The sequence below is a fragment of the Sturnira hondurensis genome, unplaced genomic scaffold (genome assembly GCF_014824575.4).
Source record: "Sturnira hondurensis isolate 20B ecotype Veracruz unplaced genomic scaffold, ASM1482457v3 Scaffold0013063, whole genome shotgun sequence".
In the NCBI taxonomy this organism is placed as follows: Eukaryota; Metazoa; Chordata; class Mammalia; order Chiroptera; family Phyllostomidae; genus Sturnira; species Sturnira hondurensis.
The window spans coordinates 2165354-2184790 of record NW_028085694.1 but is presented as its reverse complement, the minus strand read 5'-3'; the positions used below and the strand labels follow the sequence as shown (position 1 = coordinate 2184790).

Sequence of the window (19437 nt, the reverse complement as noted above, 5' to 3'; positions counted from 1 at the left end):
GTATATTTTTCATAAAAATAACCTCATAAAATTAAATGAGTATATATTAAATATAGTAATTCAGTGATTATATATATACATATATAACTTTCTTCAAGGTTTTATTTATAAGCCTCTTTAATCTAACACTTACACTATTTAAATCTTTATTCCAAAGTTTGAAGAGATTAATCAGATATAAATTGGAACACTTTTAAGATAGTGCAATATAAACAAGTATGAATTTATTATCTAGTGAGTTCATTCTTAATTTGAGCTAAGGGATATGTTAAGAGCCTGATACCCCACTGCCCTCTGTTATGAACTCATTACCAGCTCCACCGCTAAGAATCATTCATTGCCTTAAGGAGCATGTTAGCACAATGCTGGTAAGTCTGTCATGGCTCTCTTGTTTTGGGAAAGGAAAGGTTGAGACTTGGTTTTGAATAAAATTTAAAATGATAACTTGGTTTTGGACAGTGATGTCTTATGAGATTACCCCAGTCAATACCTTATATATGAGCAAAATTTTTCCTTATATGTGGTCCCCCTTTTGGAGATCCTGTATTAGTCATTGCAGGAGAAGTATCTTTGACAGGACATAAATTTCAAATGCACTGTCTTTCTTCTCATAATTATCCTGACAGCATCATCAAGAACAGTCTTAACTTCCTCAAACAGGCTTTTTGTAGAATCAGAACTTTAAAAATGAACACTGTGTTTAAAAGCAAGAGACTCAGGATATTTGTTTCTAATTGCTAATAATAAATTTATATAGTAAAATATAAATTGGTTTTTAAGATACACATTTTCTAATCAGGAAAAATGAGGGTTATTTGGAAATAAATGTTTGAACTAGAACAGAATCTCTTTATTCAGAATGCCTACATGTCCCCAGTGGTGAGCGTAGAGTAAGAGTACTGCTGTCAAGTATCAGTACAAAACTTCCTCTAACAAGTGCTGTTGTAGAGTAACGATTGTTTACTTTTTTACCTGGAAATGTGCCAGGAAGCTCATAGCTTCAACAGTATGTAAGGTCCTTTGATTATTCTAAGTTGTTTTACCACTGCTAGTAAAATATATAAGAACTAAAAATAATAGTAGACAAATTTGAGAGATGTTACCTTTTCATATATCCAAAGAAGATCTTGTCAGTTTTTCTGTCCTGTGTATTATTGGGGACAAAGTTTTTTCTGTGAGAATTTACATTTAAAATAAAGCTGAAAGATTATATAGATGATTTTATTCAACCATTGCATTTATACACAGCTTTTCTAGAATGTATTGCATAAAACAAAATTTAACTGTAACCAACTATTTAAAATATTAGTCTAGACAAAAATGTACACTTCCTGATTTTAGTTCTGTTCTTTCCCCCTAGATAACCAACTTATTTTCTACAGACTTTATAGTAGCAAGTCTGAAATACTTTGAAAAGGAAAACTCCTTTTAGTTCATTACTGCATAAAGACTTGAGGCATGTCTTTATTTTGTGGGGTGTTTTTCTGTATTCCTCTTTTTATTTGTTTGTTTGTTTGTTTTAAGAGAGTACAGAAAAATAGAAACTGCTAGAAGTTTGGGAATTGGGGTTTTTTTTTTTTTCTTCTTTGACACATTTCCTGGTTTCTAGTTGGCAGCTGAAGCAGTTACTCTAACCTCAGACTTTCTTTGATTTCACTTATTTATAGATTTCCATGGGTTATTTTGTGACTACTTATTCCTTTACAATTAAGGTTTGGGATGTGTGCTTATCAGTACTTTTTTTTTTTAATATTTCATTTATTTTTAGACAGAGTGGAAGGGAGGGAAAGATGGATAGAAACATCAATGTGTGGTTACCTCTCACACACCCACTACTGGGGACCTGGCCTGCAACCCAGACGTGTGCCCTGACTGGGACACGAACCAGCGACCCTTTGGTTCACAGGCCTGTGCTCAATCCACTGAGCTACACCACCCAGGGCTCAGTACTTTTTTAAAAATATCATTTACTAGTTTTTTGTGACCTTTTTACAAATCTTACATTTATTGAATGTTAATTTTGTATAGGGTGCTTTGTTGAGGAGTGTTCATAAATAAATAATGCAGAATCTCTGCCGCCATTCATCCACAATCTTATTATAGATTGAACTTTTTGATAATTTAGCCATAACTAAAATATTATGCCTGTATCCAACGTTGCTGCTTTACTAACATGTTTTATTACCATTAGTAACTAATGCTTACTAACAACTAATGAAAAACGGTAAAACAGTGTCAAAAGCATTTCTGAAATATACCAATTGAGAAGAAACCGAAAACCTATTTGAATGTTTCTCAATGAACAAAAGTTTTGAAAATAGTATAAAACTTATGTCAGAGAAACAAAGACACATATAACTTCTATATTTAAATTTTGAGGCACTGACATTTATTAATCTAATCTTTGTCTTTTCTAAAAATTATTTTAGCCCTGGCTGGTGTGGCTCAGTGGATTGAGTGCTAGCCCGTGAACCAAATAGTTGCTGGTTCAGTTCTCAGTCAGGGCACATGCCTGAGTTGCGGGCAAGGTCCCCAGTTGGGAGCACATGAGAGGCGACCACACATTGAATTTTCTTTCCCTCTCTTTCTCCCTCCCTTCACCTCTCTAAAAATAAATAACTAAAATCTTTTAAAAAATTATTTTAGAGTTTTGTTAACAGTAGAGAAAAATCTGATTTCAAAACTTAACATTTTAGAGGTTTAGACCTCTGTTACTTTGTGTATGCAAATTATGATGGAAAATATGTCTTCAGGTAACATAATACAGCTAATATGTCCCTCTGCTCACTTAAGCATTTTCATAGCACTCTAAATCTTTAATCTGTAAAATGAATGAATTTACAGTACCATCATATAACCTTAATCTTAAGGTACACATATTATAATTTGAAGTTTACTAAAAATATGAGATGGTTGACATGCCTTTTGTATTTCTTCAGGGCATGCCAAGATCTGGCTGAGGCTGATTAAAAGAGCATAGTCGAAGGCATCATCCATTCATATAATAGAAATGATCTTTGAATAGGAAAACTGGATAGGCATAAGGGCTGTCATAGGTGAAAATTTAATAAAAATTATAGATAGTGGTAGCAGTTTTTAAAGTAATTCATTATCCCTAAATGATTCTAATTGAAAATCAAGCTAGCAAACCATGTTTTTGATCTTTGCAATTTGAATCTTTTGGTGACATCGAATAGGTCCCACTATATGAAATTCCATAGAATAATATGGTCTTTTTTAAGTAGAAAATAATTTTATCAGCTGTTTTAATACCTGTTTGTGTGTTCTTGATTGTGCAGAAATAACTTGTTTCACTGTGTTCATTGGTATAATGTGTTCTTTGTCTCTTACCTATGTATTTAAGCAACTAAACTCAGCTCGCCTTGAAGGAGATAACATTATGGTAAATTTCTCTTACATGCTCAACTTCCTGCATGTAAAATGGCTAAAGGTTTGTTGGCCTACTGTGTTTTCTATGTCTTAAATAAAGTGCCTTCTCTTGCTATTTGCATGTAAAGGTCTAAAATATTAACAGCCATGCATTCATTAGTTTAATAAAACATATAGGATATACCAGCTGAATTATATTGGAACTAAAAGAAAAGAAAGCATGTGTTTTCTGAAATTTGCATAACTGACAGATTCAGCTATGACAAACTCAGATTTTAGAATCTGAGTTTTCACATAAATTTATCATACCTTTTATACACAATAAAAGATGTTAATTCAGCATGTTGTATGTTCACTTTGGCAAAGAAAATTAGCAAAATTATGCCTCACTTTGAGAAAGGCATAAGATACACAGATTTATTTTGTTTTTCGTCGTCTTTGATGTTCCTTTAACTTTCCCCCAAAGTCAACATAGAATTAATTTCTTTCTCAATTCCAGGCCAAGACAAACCCCAGTAGGTTAGGTATTTCTGTAGCGGCCATCCCCGTTCCCCATAGAGTGCCAGTTCCTTTAAGGAAGTTGCAGAATAGTGATAACCTTGGGCAAGAACTGAGAGTGAGAGTATCCAGTGTATATATTAGGCTTGATTTGAGGAAATTTTAGAGTATTACAAACTTTTAATTTTTTTAACAAAATAGAAATATGGAAAATTGAACATTGCCCAAATCTTATAAATGTTGGTTAGCCAATAAAGATTTATGAGTATTTGGTATTATACTCCTACATACAGTACATCCATAGAAGTGTCTTGGAAACTTCAGTGTAGTTAATAAAAAATGGGCCAATAACTGACTACTTTTAAGCTTAATATTAGCATTGAACTAAAAGTGGTGGGGCTTGCGGGGGAGAATCTATGAAGCCCTGGCTAAATGAGGACTTTCCTTAGATAGCAAGAGAACGCATTCATTTATCTCCGTCGTCCTATCTGTGGGTTAAATTGAAAGTGTAGGACTATTTCTTCCAGTCATTGGTAATTTATTATATAAATCATAGGTTTTCTTTTGTGAAAATATCCCAAACAATTAGCAAGACTGTTTCATTTATTGGGCATCTGTTTTATTACTGATATCATCAATTTATAGTCTGATAATTTTAAATTTACTGTATCTCTACTTTATTGCCCCCATCCCCTGCCCCAGTGGCTGTGTCAGTGTTCAGTGTCCATTTAGCCTTGCTTTATTTTAATTTCCTAAAGTTCTAAAATGTTAAGCCTAAATGAGGAGTTACAAATCATATGGTTTAAACTTCTCATTTTATAAACAGGAAAACTACACTAATAGGGGTTAAGTATTCCCCATTTTAGAAAACTGGTATTCTTAGCAACTTAAGGAATTAGTACAAGATTCAAAATTCATATTTATTGTATGAAGGCATAACTTTCACAATACAGTAAGTTCTAATTTAGTTATTACTGTATTTAATCTGCTAATATTCTGGGAAAGGAGTATACCATTTGAATTAGAAAATTAACATTTCTCCATTCTAAGTTGTAGAAAATGTTAAATTCCAACTTTCTTTCATGCTGTGTATTTCTCTCTAATTTTTAATGCTGGCTAGATTTGGGCAGAGGAAGTGACAAAAGTAAGTAAATTATTAAACTACAGAATTATGAAACAAAAACTTAATTGTCATTTATTTAGAAAATATTGGTCGGTGACCATGGGGTCACAATCTTTGTTACTGTATCTTACAAAATCTGGCAATGATTCTGGAGCTCTCAGGTCCGCAGAGCAATAGCGCAGTGCTGCAGAGACGCTGTTTGCACATAGTACTGGTGCCTGTTACGTTAAGTGCTAAGCTTCACAGTGCCTTGCCAGAAGACAGTTTAAATACTTGGTTTATTTGTATGGCAATTATGTATACTATAGTTAACACCTTGTTGTCTGTCTTCAGACAATTGAATGTGATATGTCACAGAAATGAGTTATCTGGGTAGCTAAAGCTTGTTCTCCTAGCACTGAAGCTAATTTTTCTGACATTTTAGTTGAAAACATTTGTAAAAAAAAGTACTTTACTGTTTTATTAAATACAGCATAACATATATTTAATTTTACTTAAAGTTAGGGTCTTCATTGTGAATATCCATAATGTGTAAAAATTGGATCTGTTGTTTGGTTTTGAAGTATGTTATCTTCTCCCTCAGTGTCATATTGTCACTTTAATTTTTTTCTTTAATTATACTTTATGGATTATGCTAATAAAGAAGTCTTGATTTTTTTCTCCTTTGCCCTCCTCCACACAGCACACCCTATTCCCTCAGGCAATCTCCACACCATTGCTCATGTCCATGAGTCATACATACAAGTTCTTTGGCTACTCTGTTTCCTATACTGTACTGAATATCTCCAAGGCTGTTCTGTAACTACCTATTTGTACTTCTTAATCCCCTCACCTCCCCGCTGCCATCTTGCCACCATCAAAATGCTCTCCATATCCATGATTCTGTCTCTGTTCCTCATTTGCCTAGTTTGTTTTTTCAATTCAACTGTTGACAGATTGCCATTTTATCGTTTATAGTTTTGTTCTTTTTCTTGAGTAAGTCCTTTTAACATGTCATATAGTAATGGTTTGGTGATGATGAATTCTTGTTAATTTTTTCTTGTCTAGGAAGCTCTTTATCTGCCCTTTGATTCTAAATGATAGCTTTGCTGGGTAAGAGCAGTCTTGTCTGTAAATCCCTGCTTTTCATGACTTTGAATATTTCTTGCCAATACCTTGTAGCCGGCAAAGTTTCTTTTGAGAAACCAGCTGACAGTCTTATGGGAACTCCCTTGTAGGTAACTAACTGCTTGTGCTTCCTAGACTTGCATGTCTATTTTCTTCATCAAATTGGGGGAGTTTTCTTTCATTGTTTTTTCAAATAGAGTTCCAATGTCTTGCTCTTTTCTTCTCCTTCTGATACCCCTATGATGTAAATGTTCAAATGCTTGAAGTTGTCCCAGAGGCTACTTACACAATCTTCATTTTTTTGGATTCTTTTTTCTTCTTGCTGTTCTGATTGGTGTTTTTTGCTTCCCTGTTTCAAATAGTTGATTTGGTTCTCAGCTCCATCCACTCTACTGTTGTTTCCATGTAAATTGTTCTTTATTTCAATTAGTGTACCCTTCATTTCTGACTGGATCTTTTTTACATTGTTGAGGTCCTCACTAAGTTCCTTGAGCATCCTTATAACCAGTGTTTTGAAATCTGCATCTGATAGATTGCTTATCTCTACTTTGTTTAGCTCTTTCTCTGAAGTTTTGACCTGTTCTTTCATTTGGGCCATGTTTCTTTGTTTCCTCAATTTGGCAGCCTCCCTGTGTTTGTTTCTATGTGTTAGGTAGAGCTGCTTTTACTCCATATCTTGGTAGTGTGGCCTAATGTAGTAGGTGTCCTACAGGGTCCAGTGGCATGGCTTCCCCTGTCACCCAAGCTGGGTACTCGAGGTGTGCCCTTTGTATGGGCTGAGTACATCTTGCTCTTATAGTTGAGCCTTGATGGCTATTGGCAGGTCAGTGGGAGGAATTTACTCAGGCCAGTCAGCTGCAAGATGGCTGTGACTGCTGACCACCAACCTTGTACTCCATGAAAGATCAGCTGTGCAAGGGCAGGGTGGTGCTCCAATGTGGTCTGTAGCTACTAGGTACTCCAGTGCATGTGCAGGCTCTGGGATTTCCCAGCTGGTGCAGGCCAAGGTCAGTCTCTTACCTGTGTTTTGCCCAGGGCCACCTTGCCTGAGCTATAAAGCAATCTGAGATGGCTGCTATTTGTACTGGGCTTGGAGATTCCTAGGCAAAGCCAAGCTGTGAATCTAGAGTAGCTGCTAGTGCCAAGCCTGGACCCACTTAGCAAGAGGTACAGGGGCTGAGGGCTCACTAAGGTTGTCTGTTGCTTGTTTGATAGGTTTAGAAAGTTGTGAAGCATGAACAAAGAGCAGCGATTCATATGGAAAAGTCACAGTTAACAGTTTGGGTGGGCCCATGAGTTGGATGGGACAGAGTTTCAGGGGATCACCAGGGTTGGGCAAACAGTGTTAGCCATGTTGATGGATGGCACCTTCCTTCTCACTCTGTAGCTCTCAGAGGATAGGGCTCACGAATGGGACAATGGCCTCTGCCCACCTTTCTATCTGGGAGAAAGCTGTCCCCCTGGCTCACACCTTGATGCCAGATATTTCGGTTTCTCCCTCTATGCCACTGGTGCCTTTCAAGCTGCTACCCCAGGGCTGGAGCTCTAGGGGAGCAAGTCTGAGTGAGTCCATGTGTGGGTTCTTTAAAGGGAACTGCTTGGGACTCTAGAAGTTTCTTCCACCAACTCAATCTCCACTGGTTTTTGAAGCCAGAAGTTATGGGAGCCTCCCTTTCTGGCACCGAAATCCTGGGCCAGGGGGCCTGGTATGGGGCTGGGATTCCTCGCTCCCAAGATATTCCTCCCAAGTATTTATCCACCACAGACGGATGTGGGACCGGCCTGTACCACATCTTCAATCCTCTTACCTGTCAGGTTGAATGTGGTTTCTTTAATTCTGTACTTCTCAGACTTTCATTAACTCAATTTCTGATGGTTCTGAGTGATGGTGGTTCTATATTTTAGTTGTAATTTTGATGTGCTTATGTAAGGAGGCAAGCTGTGTTTACCTCTGTTGCCATCTTGACTGGAAGTACACTGCTCTCAAAAGATCACTTTCAGAAGCTGTGCATATGACTACTGCTAGCCTGTGTTACCATTTCTAATCTTTTCAGGCTGGGAAATCAAGTAACTAAGCAAGAATTTAATAAATAAATTATGACTTTAGTGCGCATTTTTTTCAAATGCCATTGGAAGTCTTCTGAAGCATTTTTCATTTCTTTTTATGCTCAGGCCTACCAAAATCTGGCCTCAAATTAAGAGATACTGGGGATAGAGAGTAGGTGGTAATTGTGGTTCCTTACTTTTAATAGTTTTATACACTTTAATTTTCTATTTTCTTCACTTTGTAGGATCACTGACTATACAGTCTTTTCTGTGCATAGGTTATGAAACTGTTGATTCTATGACTTGGAAATCCAATGTGAAATTCTTAGCTTACACTCTCATCCCCCTTCATAGAATCCATTCATCAATTTAGTTGTAGTTTCACCCTGGCCTCTGATTTCTTCCTGAACATCTAGCATGAAAAGATGGCAGAGTAGTAACATAGATAAGAAAGCAGGTTAACAAGAAAACCAGGGTCTCTTCCACTTTGGTTAGCATGCAGGTATACCAAAAAAATTCTTATCTGATTCTGCATTCTCCACAAGTTTGGGAAATATTTGATGTAATGGGAAGAAATTCACAAAACAAATACTTATATTAGTTACATATGTAAGTGTGAGAGGAACTGAAAAATATGTCAAAATTAATTTGGGCAGTTTTCTCCTATAAATCTCACTTTTCTTATAATTTTTAATTGTTTAATTTTTGAAATTTATATTTCTGGAATATTTCAAGATGTAAGCCCATAGAAAAAAGTAAGTAACACTGACCAAGTTTGTCACTGCAAGTGTATGACCTAAATTTCTAGCTGATATCGCAGACCAACAAATTCTTGCCCTTTTTCCAATTTGCCTTTTAAAAGAACTCTTCTTGCTTTTTTAATCCGAGTTGTGGTATCATATTCTCTAGATCAGTGAGCCCTGAAGCAGTAATTCGAAGCATTAGGTCTTTTCCCTGGAACGCTACATCTAAATTGTAGAATTTAAGATAGGGAATGAGATCTTCTGGAGAGCCAAATAAAAACCCTTTAAATTTATTGTCTTTCTTTTAACCCATTTTACCTGTCTCATGTGGATCATTTTCTTCCTAGGTAAATTGATTACACCAAACCTAATTTCAGTTAACCTCGGCCTCTCAGATTAAATTATTTATGGCGAATTATGTGTCCAAGTAGAAATGATTTGGAACTTTCATCTGTTCACAGCTACCTGAATCATACACTGAAACTTGTTTAAAAAAGAAATGGGATTCTTTGCCTTGCTGTCATTTACCTTTTCCCAATATAAAGTCTAGATGCTACTGAAGAATGACTTCTTAGGTTTTATAACATAGTGCCTTTCTTCACAAATAATGAAATTTTGCTCAAACATGAAAGACTGATCTCTAGTCTTTTTATGTTCATTTTCAGTTTAGTATTTTGGATTTAAAACATTATTTCCACCTCAGATTCAAGCTTCTGGGTCACTTGTAATCTGCTACCCAGTATCCTTGCTTATACCTTGCACAGAAATACTGCGATTTAGTAAGCTTGTCTGCCCTTACTATTAAAGGCTATTAAAATCAAGTTGTACTTGCACAATCAAAGATCTACATAGAATTCGCCTCATTTACTTCCTGTGGGTGGGTTTGTTTTGGTTACTTCTGTTAAAACTTTTTTTGCACTCAAGCAAGTAAAACAGTAAATACTACAAATGTAACACCAAGTGGTTGGTTTTCCTTAACATTTTCTTAGGAAAAACATTGGTTTTTTTTTTATTCTTCTGGAACTTTTTTCCACTTCTGACTAGCTTCCAGATGAAGCTTACTTTGGCCGAGTTATCAAAGCATCATGTATTCATTCTGGTTTCAGTCTAGTAAATTTAAGTTGAACACTTATTGAGTAATTTAAGTTTATAAATCCAATGTAGTAGTCAGTTCTTAGTCTCCTCTGACAGGTCTGTGGCCAATGAAATGAGTAATTGTAGCAACAGATTATCTAATTTGCTACTGTTTTCTGTTGACTGGTTCACTAAGTTAATTATTGTCACCAAGGGTGAAGGAAAGGGAGATGGGGTTTGAAAGAAAAAGTTCAGTCCTTGTTTTTATACCTAAATATTGTAATTATTTGGTTGGGAGTGGCACACTATTTTTTCTGGAGAGGTAGAAAATAGCATTCTAATGACATTAGCAATGATGATTCCCAAGAGGAGAGAGCTAACTATTTTGAGTGACCTCCTTACTTATTACCAACCAACTCTTGGTACAGGTCTGAGAAGATGGTTTTTGCAAGTATTTACTGTCTTCACATCATGTTGATTTTTTAGTGAACTGTTTTGTCCCAGCACTAAACCTTTATTAGTGGGTGGAGCTGGTAGTGGTGTACTATTATACACACACCTCTTTCCAGCTCCGAGTTTAGGGACTTTACCTAGGTAGGAGTATTTTACCATGAAAGCCAGCACGTTAGTGCCTTTTTTCCCTAGAAAGCCAATTTACCTCAGCACTTTAATCAGGTGACCGCTGATTAAAGGTCACCTAAAATTTGGTGCTTAGGGTATCTTACGGATAATATTTCTGCTTAAAACATATTTCATGCACAGTCTGGCAAAAAACTAAAAAGACATTTATGTAGAAAAGAGAATGCTTTGAAGGAACCTAAAAACTGTATTTCGAAACATGTGTGTTTGGTAACTAAACACAAAAAAGTTAAAGTCCTGTAATTTCAGCCTGAAGTAGTTCTTTGAGATTAAAGGCTATCATTAACTTCAAATTAAAGTAACTATAGTAATAATTGAGAACTTTTGGAAATACATTGAATGTCCCACAGTGGTTTTTCTAGGCTTTTATGCATATAGCTTTAAGCTTTGACATTAATAGTCTCTTGAGTCAAGTGCTGGTAAGGAATCAGTTCTCTCTGGGTTGAGTAATAGAGAAAAACTTAGGTCTGGAAACCAAGGGCCAGTTTAGATACAAAGCACAGCCAGGGAATTACCAGAGGATCATTTGGGGTATTTGTTTGGGGGGTTTTTTGACAGTCTTCACAAATATATGTAAAATGGGCTAAATCCTCTAATTGGGGTTCTAAAACGATGTTCCAATTTAAGTCTGAACAGGAATTAAGAATCACTCAAAGTGAATTTGATCGTCAGGCAGAGATTACCAGGCTTCTGCTCGAGGGAATCAGCAGTACGCACGTGAGTGTTCATTTATTGGAAGTTCATTTGGAACAAAAGACTTTGATAGTCCTAAGGCATTTGGGGGAAGAAAACCTGAATTTCCTTTTTAGTCATTTATCGGAGAAATTTAAACTGTGACACTTTTTATGATATATGAAGAAATATTTTTAATTTTTGCTTATACCTCATCACCTAGTTCTCTCACCTTATATAATCAATCAATTGTTGGTTTTTGTTTTCTAAACAGTTTGTTATTGCACTGTTGACCAAGGTTGATCTTAATAAGTGTAGTAGTGAATTGCTAAATAGTAGTGATTCTCCTTGATTGCAGTGTTGCATTCTGTTTCCCCTTATGATTTACCACTTTAAATAGATTATAAAGCTGAAAAGTGAAAAATCTTCCTTCCACAGGCCCATCACCTCCGCTGTCTGAATGACTTTGTAGAAGCCCAGATGACTTACTATGCACAGTGTTACCAATACATGCTGGACCTCCAGAAACAACTGGGAAGGTGGTAATTTCCTTTCACGCATGAAATTCTGATAAAAGAAATTCAGATTTTTGCATATAAACTAATAATAGAAATGAAGATTAGAAAAATTAAAGGTTTTATTAGCTTGCTTAAAATCAGATTTTTAAAAAGAAAGGAAGTATCAGACTTCTGAGGTTACAAAAACATTTTGAGCTCTTCTGGCATAGAAGAATGTTAACAGGTATGAAAAGATAATTTAAGTGAATACCTTTTTAGTGTTACAGAAAGAAAGCTTTAAAAGTGTTTGAAGTTCACTTTTCTCTTGAATATCTTTGCATGTGGTTGAGGAAGATAAAGTAAATTGACACAGAGCTGCCCCTAGAGATAAATTTGTTCTTACTCCTCACTTGTTCACTGTTTTTTAAAAGGGGGTTTTAGAATATAATGTAAGACCTCCAAGTCCATTGGTGTTACTACTTTGAGCGTCATAATATACATTAACACAAGATGATAGAGTGTAAAGCATACAGCTCATTCATTCATTCAAATATTTATTAAATACCTGCCAAATATGTACTGAGTATTTAAAGTTCAAATATCATTAAACTATTTTAGATCAGCAAAACTTGGCAAAAAGAAATGTTAAAGTTGCCTGTTGCCCTCATGCTGTTCCTTACATTATAAGCTGACACCGGAAATGCAGTGATATGTAAGACAAGTATGTCTCTGCTCTCACGACGCAGGACGGAGGTGGGCAGACCGTGGAACGAGCGGGAAGGTGAAAGTGCAGGTTCCTGTGAGGGACAGCCAACCGACGCAGGTGGTTCTAGCGAGGTTTCCCGAAGAAATTATTTTAGTAGGAATAAGCTAGATGAACAGAGGGACAGGGGTGTACAAGGAGGGAACCCTAAAACCCTGGAATTTATTTATTAAAATTGTATATTTACCCTTACATGTGTAAACTTCAGTCACCTTCACTGGACTGTCCATTTGATGCAATACACCCAGGAAGACAATTTTTTCCACAGCTCCGAACAGTTTTTGAACTCATCAATTTTGTTGCCTTTTAGTGCTTCTGCAGTTTTTCATTTCACCTGTTCCACACCAGCAAAACATTTCTTTTTGAGGACTTCTTTCATCTAGGGAAACAAAAAAAAGTCACTTGGGGTGAGATCAGGTGAATATGGGGAGTGGGATATGGATGTCACACCATTTTTGGTCAAAAGCTGCTGAATACTCAGCAAGGTGTGAGCCGGTGCACTTGTGCATCAACCAGCATGAGATGTGCAAACACAGTGACTTTTCAAACAGCCTCTCAGAGCAACACCAGGTGACACAACAAGTGGGTTCCTACAACACTCACCTAGCAGGGGAAGCCTGTACCTCAAGGGACCAGCCCTCCAGAAGATAATTCCAGGGTTATTTGGGTCCCCCCTCATATATTCCAGGCAGAGGAAGAATACAAAGTGGGGCAAAAGTAGGTTTACAGTTGTTCATATGGAAAAATAACACAATAATTAATAATACAAGAATAAGCTTCTGCATACTCAAAACTGCATGTATAAAAGGGACAGAGGAAAGTGTGTGGCAAGTTCAGGAAACAAACAGCAGTTTATTCTAGTTGAAACATAATATTCAAGTTAAGAATGGGATGAGGCTGAAAGAGTGAAGCAGGGCCATGTTATGAATGCCCTTTAAACTGGTAATGTGATGAGTTTAAGATTTATATAGTGAGCAACTATGAATGCAGGGGAATTATGTGTAACATCTGAAGGAGGAATATCAAGAGAAGATATTTCAAGGAATTAGGCAAAAAATGCCCTTATAATTTTGGTGTTCCTTTCTGCGTATCAGTCTTTCAAAACTAGACTTAGAACAAAATCAGGCACATTTACAAAATCCATTTTAGATCTTAAATATGAGTTGCAGCCTAATACCAGTGGTTATTCTAATAGGATTTAAAGACGGATTTACACTTCTATTGTGTTTGAAGTTTTATTAGTGGTATTAATATCTGAAAGTAGATACCACTTTCTTCCCCACATCATTACAATTATTTTAAGCCCAAGACACCGTAGTACTTCCTTTCACTTTGTTCTAATAGCCTGGGAGTGTGGCAGAGGTGTGGCTGTTTCCATTCACACTCGCTTTCTGGGCTTAAAGCCACACAAATGCTAGGAACTCAGGCATTCAAACAAAATCTAGCTATTGGTGCACTTTACGATAAGCTCAAACGTGAATGACAAAGTGAAATTAGTGCTATTCTAGGAAATAATGTCTGGCTTGTCTTTCTGCCCTTGGAGAATTATATTCCTGGTAATGACCAATGAGAGAGGGTGGGAGAAATTTTAGGTCTTTAATTTGTTGCAGGTTATGCTTTTTAAGATAGTATATAAAAACATTCAAATGCAGAACTTGAAAATCATCCAGATACACACTTATTTCTGAAGAGTAGAACCAGGTTATCATGCCAGTGACTCTCTTAGGGTTAGTAGTAAGTGAGTAACAGCAGTCACTTACTAAGAGCTTTTCTTAGATACCTCATATGTAATAATGTCATAATCCTCACACCAGGGAGGTAGGTCTTGTTATTATCCACATTCTACAGAGGAGAAAACAAACACGAGTCAAAAGAATAGTAAACGTATATTATTTTTAAATAATTAGGAGTTTTTAACATATCAAGTTATGCCAGGAAGTCTGTAGTTTTTTTAAATGTTTCAGTAAAAGTTCCTAGAAAGTTAAAATGGCCTTTCAGGTTTTTTGGGTAGTTGGTTGGTGTTGGTTTTTACCATTAATTCCCCCAAATTGACATAGGTAGACCTTACTGGCTAAACAAAGGCTAAAGATACTAATAAATTCGGTTAGAGACTTTAAAAACCCCTCTTATGGGGAGAGAAGGCTCTTCTTTTTATTCTTTAGAAATGTGTATATTTAATCACTGCTGGGGACTGAGTTCACTCAGGAAGGGATGCTGGGAAATGTGTTCTTCAGAGTGAAACCTGAATTAGCATTTAATTCTTTTTATCATTAGAACTCTTTTATTCATCAGAGAAACGTTTGCTTTTAGTCTTTAAAAATGCATTGTTCTGAGCATAAAGGGTATAATGTAAACCAAACAGACCAAATCCCTGCCTTCATGGAACCTACGTTTTATTTGTGGGTAGAGGGGAGTAGAAAATCAGTGTATATGTGAACTATATGGTAATATTAGGAAGTGATAAATGCTGTAGAGAAAAATACAGCAGAGGAGTGCCTTGGTTAGGGGTAGGGGTTTGCAGTAGTCAGACAAGACGCGAAGAAGCTGTAAGAAAACAAAGTGTACAGACATCTGAGAGAGGATGCTCCAGGAGGGGTACAGTGAGTACACAAACTCTGAAGCAGGAATGTAGCTGGTGTGTCCCAGCAACAGCAAGGAGGGCTCAGCTAGAAATGAATCGGGGATACGGAGCTGAAACACATAGGGCTTTGGAATCCACTGTTTGGACTTTGCCTTTACTCAGAGATGAGGATCCTTTGGAGAGTTTCTTGCTCAGGAGTGATATGATTTGATTTTAGCCTCTTACGGGCTCATTCTTGCTGCCATGTTGAGGATAGATGTTAGAGGGCAGGGTAGAAGCTGGCAGACCTGTTTGGAATCTATGGAATGATTTAGTCGCTTGGGAGGTGATTGTGGCTCAAGTCAGTGTGATTGTGGTCACTGGTGGAAGTGGTCAAACCCTGGCTGTGTATTTTAACATAAGTAGAGCCAGCAGGACTTGTTGACAGTTCATGTGTGTGAGGCTTAGAGGAGTCTCGAATTACTACAAGAAGGGTAATCTGGACAGCACACTTTGTCATTGAAATATTAACATCCAAAAGTCTTCATCCACAGTGGAGGTTGGTAGAAAGTAAATACTGCCATCAAGTGGTGGTATTCAGCAGCTTTGGTCACTTGGAAATAAGTAATTAGCCATTTCCTTTTCAACAGTTTTCCATCCAATTACCATTGTAACAACAATCAGACTTCGGTGGCACCTGTACCAGCTGCTTCATCAAATGTGATTGGGTCTTCTGCCTTGACTTCAACAAGTGGCCTAGTAATGACCTCTCCTTCCAACCTTATTGACCTTAAGGAGGGCAGTGGCAGCAGGAAGGCCAGGGTGCTGTATGATTATGATGCTGCAAACAGCAGTGAATTATCGCTTCTGGCAGATGAGGTGAGTAATGTGGGTATAAGAAGAAAATTGGGTTGTAGATTGACATACCCTCTAGTATTATAACAGAATGCAAATTTCTTGTTACTTATTGGAAGTAGTTTATCAGGAATGATTTCATAGACTTCAGATGTTTATGATAACATTTTATGGGATTTTAACTACTATTCTTTAATAAAAGAGAACAACACAAATATTTTAAGCTTTTAACTGATAAATAACTGGAAAATTTCTAAAACTGCCTCCAAAATAATTCTTTAACTTTTAGCAAAATTGACAAAATGTTGAAACTCCTTCCATAGTGAATATTTGAATTAAATACAAATCTGATGAGTTTTCTATGTGTTTATTTTTAACATTGTAACTGGAAATATTTTTATTTTGTAGGTGATCACTGTGTTCAGTGTCGCTGGGATGGATTCAGACTGGCTGATGGGGGAAAGGGGAAATCAGAAGGGCAGGGTGCCAATTACCTACTTAGAGCTGCTCAATTAAGTAGGTGGACTGTGGAAAGGTTATCCATCGTGACACCCTATTTATATACAATTAACTCTAAATAAAACAGGTTTAGTATCTTCCATGTTAATGTCTTAAGAGACTGAAAAGAGAGTACCAGCCGTCGGAAACCGGCTTTCTGCCAATAAACTTGCATGGTAACTATTTCATTACAGAATTTATGTTAGAGCTTTCATGCCAAGAATGTTTTCTTACAAAGGTCTCTTTCTACTGAGGTTTCACTAATAAGCAGCTTCTACTTTTGAGCCCCAACTTAAAGCAGAACTGTTTTCTACTGAATTTTTCATTAATGGCAAGCTTTTTCTTCTATGTAAAATAAATTTATTGTGAATTGATATCATTGACTCATTTATTAGGTGTAGCCAAAGAATAAAATTAAAACTTGTTTTTAACTGTTGGTTTGAACAGACATCTAAGATACAAGCCTCTTTTATGAAGAATATGTTTCTGAATGTGTCCATGAACAGGAATGCAATTATGCCATGTTTACCTTGTTTTCCAACAGAAATTGGATGATTTCAGTACTGTGTTTTGATGGGTTATTTGGGGGAGTTTTTGTTTATTTTATTAAACACTACTGAATGATTTCTTTTAAATTTAAGAACAACTAGTCTTTGAAAAGCATGACCATACTTCTGTGCTGTATTTGCAGGTAAAGGTTCTAAAACATCTGGGACACATTCAGTTCACTAAGCAATGTTTTAAGGTTATTCAGTTGGCGCAGTTCAATGCATGACCAGAATTGGACTCATTAAGAACATACTGCAGTAAGGAGAAATTGCTCTTATTGAACAGATCTTTATAAAAATACGGAATAGTGCAACTCCATTCATCATAGAGTAAATTGTATACAAGCAATCCACTTTTGGTTATTCTGAGCCTCCTAATAAAATTTTGGAAATTTATTAATGAACTTAGGTTATCTTGATCAGGATCTCTAGTTATGAAACACACGCAAGTAAAACGATCAGTGATGCACTTTGAATCAGAAAACTGCTATTTGGACCATTGCTATGAATCAACAGATCGTTTCCATGTTAGGACTTCTGCAGTCATTCATTCATTCATAAATATTTGTTGAGGTCCGGGTACGGTATTGACCAACTGGGGATACTACCCTGAAGAAGATGCAGAATCAGTGTTGGTATGATATGATAGAGGAAATATAGGGGACTGTGTTGGGGACTGCAGGGAGTCACCTAATTGGGTTTTGATGAGTGGGAGATGATTTGGAGAGGATGTATTTCAGAAGGAAAAAGGTGTGCCAGGCCTAGCGCCAAAAGAATGTAGAACATTCTGACTGCTAAAAGTTGTTCACTCAGTCAGACTTACTGCATGTGAAGTACAAATATGTATGTAGCTCATGTCTTCAGGGAATGTTAATGTAGCAAAATGATAAATATTTAACAACAAAAGGATATTTGAAAATGGTGTTTAACAGTTTCTAATAAGAGCTTGGTAAACATGTTTATAATTTAGTTCACAGTCCAAACTTTAACAGTAGTTGTTATCCTTTTGTTTTGGTGCTATGAGACAAATTCCTCTGTGATTTTATAGTTGTACAAGACACTTTGATTCATACCACGAATGGCCATATTCTTAACCCCAAAAGCTGCTCAAGATGGTTAATTAACTATTGAACCAAGTGAGCAAAGCTTTTTTCCCCCCAGAAAGGAAGTTCTACAGACAGCCTAGCTATCTATTACTCTATATAAGTCCAGATATAGGCTTTAAAAAGATCATTCAAAAAAATTCAGGTCAACTTAAACAGGAGCTCTTGGTTAGTTTCGTAGGAAGTAGAGTAATGGAGGGGAAAGAGTACGGACACTGGAGTGGAATGGTCCTGGGTTCAAACCCCTTCTTCCTCACATACTGTGCTCACGAACTTTGGTTCAAATCATGTGTAAACTACAGTTTCCTTTTTTGTAAAATGCAGATAATTATGCCACCTTAAAGTTATTATTATCTTGTATGCTGAGCAATTTTTAGGGAAAGTTTTGGCACATCATGCAAACATTCTCTAAATACTATGTTCCTTTTATTTGCCCTTGTAGCTTCCCAGACTTCCAAGACTAGGCCTCGTTTATGACTGTGCCAGGGATGCCTCTTAATACACACACTCTGATCGCTCCCATCCGCCGCCCTCTGTAAATCAGACTCAGGTCTAGTTTAACCTCACCACAGTCAGTGTACGTTTTCACCAGAACTTCTGCTTCCCAGTAAGTAAAGATTGATTATAGTAACCCAGTAATGTACATTAGCCTTTAATAATATTAAGGTTCAAAGGCTTCCTGTGCCTTTGTCTATCACAAATCTACCACATGTGAACTTGTTCTTCTGTTTATTGCTTTTTTTATTTTAATGGGGTTGTGTGTGATTGTTTGTGGGGGGTTGGTTTGTTTTATTTTGGTTTTGGCTTATTATATAAAGTCATAGGTTTAATTTTTACTCAGGTAAAGGCCCAAAACTGTTCTTAGGCATGGAAGAAAAGCTTGGGAAGCCTATTAATTCATGGTGCAATTTAGAAATATTTAAATAAACTTTGTGTCTCTGAGCTTGGGTATAGTATATGCATTTGAAAATTACACATGTGAATAAGATAAACTTAGAAATAATTGTAGGCTCTTTTACAAACAGAGAAATAAGTGATTGGATCGCCTCTACATTTGTTCTCAAAGTAGTCTAACCTAAAAGGCCATGGTGTTAAATAGTATTTTACGGTGCTAATTAGAATTCATATTGTCGATTAGGTCCCAAAAATGGAAATGTGCCTCACTCTGGGTACCATGAGAAATAAGAAACCTGAATCCAGTAGGTTAGAATCCATCCTCATCGTCTGCTATTACTTTTCACCAGAACAAACGAAGGGAATGTGAGTGTAGGAGCTGGTGTGGGGAAGGCATCTCTGAGGTAAAGGGGGGGGGGCGCGGGGT

At 36.5% G+C, this 19437-nt stretch overlaps 1 protein-coding gene across 3 annotated transcripts in view; it reads left to right on the top strand.

The window, feature by feature from the left end:
- Positions 1-16841, top strand: part of SH3GLB1 (SH3 domain containing GRB2 like, endophilin B1) — a 35532-nt gene extending 18691 nt beyond the window's left edge. Inside the window, exons 6-11 of one of the 3 annotated variants that reach the window (XM_037060924.1) lie at positions 3365-3451; positions 5009-5032; positions 11248-11337; positions 11731-11831; positions 15763-15991; positions 16376-16841. In XM_037060924.1, coding sequence (XP_036916819.1) covers positions 3365-3451; positions 5009-5032; positions 11248-11337; positions 11731-11831; positions 15763-15991; positions 16376-16483 — 639 coding nt within the window. In that variant the 3' untranslated portion in view covers positions 16484-16841. The remainder of the gene's footprint in view (positions 1-3364; positions 3452-5008; positions 5033-11247; positions 11338-11730; positions 11832-15762; positions 15992-16375) is intronic. The other 2 variants (XM_037060925.1, XM_037060926.1) reach the window with 2 other exon arrangements.
- Positions 16842-19437: the final 2596 nt, after the last annotated feature.